The sequence below is a fragment of the Salvia hispanica genome, chromosome 3 (assembly GCF_029641045.1).
Source record: "Salvia hispanica isolate PSC_SH4W2 chromosome 3, Shi_PSC_v1, whole genome shotgun sequence".
In the NCBI taxonomy this organism is placed as follows: domain Eukaryota; kingdom Viridiplantae; phylum Streptophyta; class Magnoliopsida; order Lamiales; family Lamiaceae; genus Salvia; species Salvia hispanica.
The window spans coordinates 31,060,755-31,068,915 of NC_142694.1; the positions used below are offsets into that span (position 1 = coordinate 31,060,755).

The window sequence follows — 8,161 nt, forward strand, 5'->3', positions numbered from 1 at the left end:
CTTTAGAACTAGACAGGTTTTTAAACAATATCAAGTTTAGGAACATGCACAACACTGTCCACATAGATGAAAAGTGGTTCTATATTACGAAAGGAGCTCAACGATATTACTTGGCACCGGGAGAGGTTGAGCCACATAGGACATGTCAAAACAAAAGGTTCATTTCAAAAATTATGTTCATGTGTGTTGTTACTAGACCTCTAATTTCAGAAAATGGAGAGGTTTTGTTTGACGGAAAGATTGGAATTTTTCCTTTCACAAAGCAAGTTCCAGCCAAGAGAAAAAGCAAAAATAGAAGTGCAGGAACTATGGAGACTAAGCCTATCGAAAGCATAACAAAGGCTGTGACGAAGGAATTCTTGATCAATAAGGTAATACTATGTGCATTACTTTTATGCCTTTAATTTTTGCACTACATACATGTATTTGATCAATATCTTAATGATAGACTAATGTGATGCATGCATTCAGATCATACCAGCAATAATTGAAAAATGGCCAGAAGGTGCAAGTAAGTGCATATATATCCAACAAGACAATGCAAAGCCACACATTTTGGACGATGATCCTGATTTTAGGGCTGCTGCAAATCAAAATGGTTTCACTATGAAACTTGTGCAGCAACCTCCAAACTCACCCGACACTAATGTGAATGATTTAGGATGGTTTAAAGCAATACAATCACTACAATTGCAGACTGCATGCAAGACACTTGATGATTTGGTTAAGGCGGTTGAGAAATCATTTGAGGACCTATCTGCTGTAACATTAGACAATGTGTTCCTATCACTGCAAGGTTGCATGGTTGAGATCATGAAGGCTAGAGGACATAACAGCTACAAACTTCCCCATATGGGAAAGGAAGCTTTAAGAAGAGTAGCACAACTCCCTCATAACTTAGAAGTTCCAAAGGAGCTTGCCATTGAATGCATTTTATATTTGAAAGACCAGGGATGCATTGATGGACTTGAAATGATTGCCAGAGCTTTGGGTATGGAAGTTTAACAAGGCAGAGGAGCTTTATGGAGTTGTTTTAGAAAGGAGACATAATGTTTTTTGTAAACATTGAAGCTACGCGTGGATGTGACAGTACAAGTGTGGTGTGTGTGCAGTGTTGCGATATTCAAATAAGCCAGGTTCCCCAGATCCAGCAAGTCCACTAGATCACTTGGTCTAGGAACTCGTAGGTTGTGCGGAATCCCGGTCGTCGGACACACAAGTACTTCCCCGCTTCAAAAACCCTCAACCACTTTACTAAACCTAGTATAGGGAAGTAGGGATCGATCCCACAGAGAAGGATGCGTAAGAATCGTAATCAAGGATTTGGGAGTATTTTTGGTGTTGGCTGCTGCCACGCATTTTCTTGGGTTGAGGAAAAATTAAAATTAACTTGACTTGGGAATATTAGAAAGAAACTTAACCTAACAGTTAGACCTAGGAAATAATTCTACGATGGAACCACATCTAAGAAAAAGTAGAGTACGACTGGAAAGTGGCAGAATAACTAACTCTAGTACTAACTGACAGTGACATCGTCTTCTACAACCAAGTTCGCATAAAACTTCTTGAGAAAACACATAAGCAAATCAAAAACAGAGCTACTAACTTGGAATTAAATCTATGCATAAATAACGAAGAACTTACAGATCTGCATACCTAGACGAAGGGAAATAGAAAACAAAGGAAATAAAACAAGTCTATCTATTACTGTTTCTTTCACACGCCAAAACCAACTTCAGACGCTAAATCCACTCCGGATCCAAGCGTCCGACACGGACTCCAAACAGAAGAAATTCTCCATCACGTCAGATTTACAAATTTAAGCTCCGAACACTCAATCAACCACAAATCTGTCACCCAATTCCACATCAAACACCTCAATAACGAAATAAACAGAGATCGACATAGCAATTTAAGAATTACGCTAACAGTAGAGAGATCTAAGCAAAAGTAACTTGAAATTAAACAACTAAACTCAGATCCATGAGCGATAAGCAGTTAAACATCATCAACATCAAAGTCGACTCCCAAAAGTGAAGTTCGACGGTGGAAACTAGCAAAAACAGCTGAAATTAAAACAAATGTATCTTCGCCCTCACTGGGACGGTGTTACCAAACTCGAGATCTTTAGAAAGTACCCCCCTATCACGATTATCCCCCGAATATTTCCCAAGTGTGTGTGTAAAATGTATGAGCTAAGAAGAGTGAAAAACTATATCCATTACGCTGCATGCTCCTCTCTATTTATAGGCGCTTTAGTGGGTCCAGCGAGGTATTGATAATGACTTTGTTGCCCTCAGCTGTAGACTCCCCCGTCACGCCAATTTTCCTTGTAAATCCTGCTCATTTCGTCCTTTTCTCTCGCTAGACCATCTCCTTCATTACTTCCTTGATCTAGCGATTTTCTTCACACACCTGGCTTAGGAAACGTGTTAGACCCAGCAATTTATAACATTTTTTTGCACATTACCGATGCATGAAATTAGCCTTATCAAACATGCATATGATACTTTGCAAAGATGCAGATTTGTGATGAATGCATATTGGTTTTCGTAAAGACGTTTGATGGTCTTTTTGTAAGGAATGCATATGCTGATAAGAATGTTTTTTTTTTTTTAAAGAATGCATTTTGTTAACAATCTCATCCAAGCTCACAACACAATTCTACCCAAGCTTATAACATAATCCAATCCAAGCACAAACAACACAAGAACATAACAAACAAAATCTAACACTCTATCCATCCCAACAATTATGTCAATCTATTCTGGATTTTAAAGATCTCACCAAAGATCTAGATGCAAATTTTTAGAATCTCACCAAAAATATCACCAAACGTCTAGATGCAATTTTTTATAATCGGCGTGCGTGGGAGACATGAATTAATCCATCCACCCTGACAAATCCTCTAGCCGGGCATGGTAGATCCGAGAGAACCAAGAGGACAAAGTAGGCGGAAGAGAGAGACGAAAGAGAGAACCCAATGAAAATTTAGGGTTTCACCTCTCAGATATAGAGAGTCGCGAAGATGGAGGTGAAAAATAGGAGTTCACCTCTGGAATGTAGAGATTTTTTGCATAGATGAGGCGGAATTTAGGGATTCAATAATTGAATAGAGAGAGAAACTGGAGAGGATGATTGAAGAGTGAGAAAGAAGAATGTGTAAAATGAATGTTACGGGTGAGTGGTGGGTGAGTGGGTGTCAGAGAGGTTAATTTGTTAATTACAATAAGAGATAGATTAATTAGAGTTAATTGTTTATTAATATTCCCTAATTTTTCCTTTTTTGCCTCAAGTAACTTGGGACAACCCAAAAAGGAATACGACTCAAGTAACATGGGACGGAGGGAGTATTAGATTAGGAGAAGCTCGTCGTAGCCATTCCTCCACCAATCCTAACAAGCAACATAAATGAACCATTGTTAGTCTAAAATTTTGAAGGTGCATTAATTCTCGTGTTATTTCAAATGTCCATTTCTTATAGTTATTTTAAATGTCCATATCTTTATAAGAAAGAAAGAAGAAAGAATACTTGATATTAATTTAAGAATACAATTTTTATGAATATTAAAATTTAAGTAATGAATAAAATATGTATAATCGAAATAATTATAGATTTATAATATTAATTAACAAGTTGAGAAGTTAATATAAAATAAAGACAAAAAGTCACATGAAAAAATGACTTAGAGCTGAATTTTAACTCTTTAAAGTTAGACTATAAAGTTAAACCTTTAAATCTACAGGTCACTAGTCTTTTTATTTTACTTCTATTTAATACTCCCTCTACCCCTTAGCCGAGTCTTAACTCTTTTTTTTTATTGTTCCACTGTAAATGAGTCATTTTCTGTTTTAGAAAAAAAAATACCTTTCTCTCTTATTTTACTCTCTCTTACTTTATTCTTTTTTCATCTCTTTACCATTTTTCTTTCCTACTTTATTATCCTTACTTAACTCAAAACATTTTCTTTTCTCAATTCCAATATCAAAAAAAAAATACCTACAAAGGGACAGAGGGAGTATTCATTAAAGGTAAATTAATATCCTTAGCATATCCCTAAATTAAAATCTAATAAAATTTAGAAAATTGTTACTATTAATTGAATTAGTCATATTAGAAAATCCGAAAATTTGTCTCTTGTTTTAACAAAAATAAGTTTAATTTCTCGTAAATACATAAATTGTTTTTAAATTTTAGTAACTACTACTATCTAACTAGCATTATTGTTTGGCAAAAAAAACTTTCAATATTTTAAATTTTGGAGCAGTCTAACTTTCGTTGGCCAATAACTCGATTCTCCTAATTAGGCGTAGATAAAGAGTTAAACATGAATGATAAATAGAATTGATGACAAAAAAAAGTAAATTATGAAATTAAATCTGTCCAAAGATAAAATGAACACCTAGTATTGGAGTATCAAAATTCAAACCAAATAAAAATAATACTACTACAATCAAATATAAATATCTGCATTTCACAATTGATATTTCATCTTCTATTTTCTTAGAATATTTGTCAATCTAACATGAAATTGATTCATAATCCTACACTATTGCACAGACAATCTTTTAGACTAAGTAGTATTTATAATTAAACCCTTATACCAAATAAACATACAACAAGAAGGTTAAATTATTGATGATGCAGCCACATTCGATATACCTCGTAACGTTATGCAACTGGACCCGTTTGATCAATTAGCGTGCCAACCTGTTCTCCACACAACGCCCTCGATATATTTCCAGGCTCGTGAAGATTGAAGATGCCAACTGCAGATATATACAGATACCAATCGAGGTGAGAGACAGCTATCACCACTCCAAAAATGGTGAAAATGTGTATGTCGAACCTGGGATCCCATTTTCCTCGCAGAATGTCACGGCCATCATGTCCATTGGTGATGCCCCTCTCGAAGCCAATTCCCGGAAGGAGATATGCTCTGCTGCTATGCTGTTATTTCTAGCATCGCAAACATATACGCCTTCCATGTTCGTACCTTTCAGCACTGCATCAGCATGTACTGCACAGAATTGATGTGTTGTGTGATTTAATGGAAATACGGAGGAAATCGTGTAATAAAGGAAAATGACATGAACATACTCTCTGATGCTCGAAGGGCTGCAGCTGTATCAGTGGAGAAGAGGGGATTCCCTGTGCCAGCGCCGATACCACCAAAAATTACAACTCTTCCCTTTTCAAGATGCCGAATCGCTCTTTGCCTGCTGTAAGGCTCCGCGACCTCTGGCATGGAGAATGCACTCTGCACGCGCGTCTGCACGCCTAGTTTCTCCAAAGCAGACTGCAGTAGTACGGAATTCATCACGGTTGCCATCATTCTGATTGTAGATTGCATTGCTGAATCAGTGGAAGAATTGAAATAATAACCATACACAGCTGCCAGTACACATGGATATGTTCTAACCGAGCCTTCAAGATCTGACGAATATGAATGCGATGGAAGATTACAAATTAACCCATTCAAAAGTAAATTGGAAACTTACCCGATCTGATATGCAGTACACCTATCCAAACCAGTTTGCTCAACCCACGCGTCCCCACAAAAGAAGTTGCGACCGCCAACAACTATCGCTACCTAAGATTACTTTTTAGATAAAGGAAAAAGAAAGACAACCTCCAAGCTGCAAATAGAAGCATTAAACTCGTACCTCGACACCAACATTGCAGGCTATTGAAACTTCTCTTGCAATCAGCATGGCCACCTACAATACGTTACGAGAAATCAAGCTCCGAATCAGGAACAGAGATGGCAGGAAATCAACGTTTCAACTTTCAACAACAAAGAGGGACGGGGTTATTGAGCAAGACGTATCAAAATTCTGTATAATCACAATCCCGAACATGGAGTCAAAATCTATTTATCCCAGATTATTCTTCCCCAGTCTAACTTAAATGTAATATTCAAGGTCAAATCCATTTACATGTAATGTCCCAATTCAGCTATGAATCAAGTTAATGGGCGTTTCGTTTATAGGCATCAACACATAGCAATTCACTCTGACGGAGAAAAAGGATATAGATTTTAGTGGATACAGCATTTCCAGCTAGCCAGGAAGGTATTCTTTCACTGTCTCAATTAAGTACACATCTTTAGATATCAGTTTCATGGCATGTGATGGAGCAAAATATGCATAGACTCTCCAGAGGCAAAACCCGTCAAACAAAATTAGGTTAGGAATAAACCTTTGGCTCAATATTATTAGGAGCACTTCCAGCTAGAGCAGCTCCACTGATTTTCAACACGACTCTTCGCCATCTGAGGTTATTCGATGGTTTCAACTTCATGCTGTTAATCTGACTACCAGGACTATTAACTACTGTTCCTAGTCTGCCAAAGAACAATTCAAAATGAGGATAAAGCAAAATAACCCACGAAAACCACCAAGCACCACCGAAAGAAAGCAGCTTATGTACGATCTGTGCTTAAAGCAACTAACAAAAAGAAATTCAATAGCAGTTTCAGATCAAGCTCTAGGCTCAGTGAATAAAGCTTATTGAACAACATATACTTTTGCCACTCGACGCAAGCTATAACGAGCGATATATATATATATATATATATATATATATATATATATATATATATTTGCCACACGACACGAAGCTAAAACGAGCAATAGATTTGCTTCTTTCCCACACATTAAGCATAGTTTTGACATAATTACACTCTTCAAAACTGCAATCAATATAGCTAACACAAATTAAATCAAAATCCCCCAAATTCTGAGCATTGAAATGTATACCTCTTGGTCTGCCTATTCGAGTACGAATCCGCACCAATGCCGGACGATTTCTCCTCCTCAGCGGCCGCAGATTTGGCGGCGATAGAATTGCCGACGATCTGCTCCATCTGCTTAAACCACGGCCAGTGGCTCGTCGCCACGCCGCCGTTGCTAAGGCGGTGCCTCTCCAGCTTATACCGCTTCTTCAAATTATCAACCTTATTCTTACACTGCTCCACGCTCTTCGACTGATTCTCGCACCTCTCGCTCACCATCGCCGCCACCTCCTCCCAATCCCTCCCCCTCAGATTCCCCCGGTTCAGCTGCACGAATTTCTCGCTGTACGCCTCAAGCAAACACGCAATCGCCGTGTCGCTCCACTCCTCCCTGTCCTTCCGGTAGTCTCCGGCGGAGGAGGGCAGTCTGGTCCTCTTCGAGGTGCCGCTGTGGATGTCATCCCGATCGGCGAGGCGCTTCGCCGATAGAGAGGTCGGATCGGAGTCGAAAGGGTCGGAATCGTGGTCGTAGGGGTTGATCTGGTAGGGCGGCGGCGTGTGGGAGGCGGAGGGAGGGGCGGAATTAGGGTTTTGGGGGTCGTCGAGGAGGGAGAAGTCGTCGTCACAGGAGGCCATGGACGGCGTTAAGGGTGACGGAGACGGACGTGAAAACGAGACGGTTAGGGCTGGCGCCGTTAGAGGATAGGGCGGTTTGGGAAATGTTGCAGGCGTTACATTCGTGACGAGGCCGTTAGGTGAGACGTGAAGGGCCAAATGGTAAATATCCTTAATATTTATTTAGTCCCTCGTCTTGCTCTCTTATTTTGTCTGACACTACAATATTTTTTTCTTTACTAGGAAAAGGCAATATTAAATAAAATATAGGGTAAATTGTGGGAATAATATTTTCTCTCTTCACGTCTGATTTTATCATTTTAGTCCGTACACCAATAAATATTTCCTTTATGTTTTTATTGCTTTTGGTAATGGACACATTCCATAACTTTATTTCACTCATATTTCCCTATAAAAGTATGACTCACATTGCAGTAACCTTTTCCACTCATTTTCTACTATGTGTATGAAAATTTGTGTCCGATCAAATTGGTCTTGTATTGGTGGATGGAGGGAGTATAAATTTTGGTTTGTTAATTTTTTGCAGTGAAAAATTCGGTCACTCAATATGTGATATTGTTGACATCGTTTTAATCATCGGTGGTAATGGTTATGTGTGATTTATTGACAACCATATTTTTCAATATAAAAAATCATTATTAATAATTATAAACAACAACTTTATAATTTTTCAACTTATTATTACAAAACGAATTTATTTCAATTTTATGATTTAACGGTGTTAACTAGTATAATTTCATATTACTAATATAAAACTATCTAAGGGCATCCACAATAGGGTGGAGGAT

The 8,161-nt window shown here is 38.1% G+C and overlaps 2 protein-coding genes across 3 annotated transcripts; one reads left to right on the plus strand and one right to left on the minus strand.

The window, feature by feature from the left end:
* Positions 1-158: 158 nt before the first annotated feature.
* LOC148930561 (uncharacterized) lies at positions 159-1,038 on the plus strand. Its single transcript, XM_089066871.1, has 2 exons — positions 159-371; positions 472-1,038. Exons 1-2 carry the CDS (start codon positions 174-176, stop codon positions 1,003-1,005), a joined length of 732 nt encoding a protein of 243 aa, XP_088922997.1. The 5' UTR covers positions 159-173; the 3' UTR covers positions 1,006-1,038.
* Positions 1,039-1,941: 903 nt separating this feature from the next.
* LOC148930562 (uncharacterized) lies at positions 1,942-7,610 on the minus strand. Of its 2 annotated transcripts, XR_016137345.1 has the most exons (9): positions 6,763-7,610; positions 6,203-6,347; positions 5,668-5,721; positions 5,503-5,594; positions 5,102-5,337; positions 4,851-5,021; positions 4,664-4,770; positions 2,821-3,395; positions 1,942-2,415 (listed from the first exon to the last, which is right to left on the minus strand). XR_016137345.1 is itself a non-coding variant. In XM_089069204.1 (7 exons), the coding sequence occupies exons 1-7, from the start codon at positions 7,371-7,373 to the stop codon at positions 4,673-4,675; spliced, it is 1,407 nt and encodes a 468-aa protein (XP_088925330.1). In that variant the 5' UTR covers positions 7,374-7,608; the 3' UTR covers positions 4,424-4,672. The 2 variants fall into 2 exon arrangements, 1 of the variants encoding a protein (XP_088925330.1); XM_089069204.1 differs by lacking the exons at positions 1,942-2,415; positions 2,821-3,395 and having other exon boundaries at positions 4,424-4,770; positions 6,763-7,608.
* Between the last annotated feature and the right edge of the window lie 551 nt (positions 7,611-8,161).

What these genes read in the sequence shown, in the direction of transcription:
- LOC148930561 (XM_089066871.1), top strand. Translation starts at nt 174, where the DNA reads ATGTTCATGTGTGTTGTTACTAGACCTCTAATTTCAGAAAATGGAGAG. An exon ending in AGGAATTCTTGATCAATAAG is followed by an intron (nt 372 to 471) that starts GTAATACTATGT and finishes GCATGCATTCAG; the next exon opens with ATCATACCAGCAATAATTGA.
- LOC148930562 (XM_089069204.1), bottom strand. Translation starts at nt 7,373, where the DNA reads ATGGCCTCCTGTGACGACGACTTCTCCCTCCTCGACGACCCCCAAAAC. An exon ending in CCTGCAATGTTGGTGTCGAG is followed by an intron (nt 5,595 to 5,667) that starts GTACGAGTTTAA and finishes AAGTAATCTTAG; the next exon opens with GTAGCGATAGTTGTTGGCGG. An exon ending in AGCCCTTCGAGCATCAGAGA is followed by an intron (nt 5,022 to 5,101) that starts GTATGTTCATGT and finishes AATTCTGTGCAG; the next exon opens with TACATGCTGATGCAGTGCTG.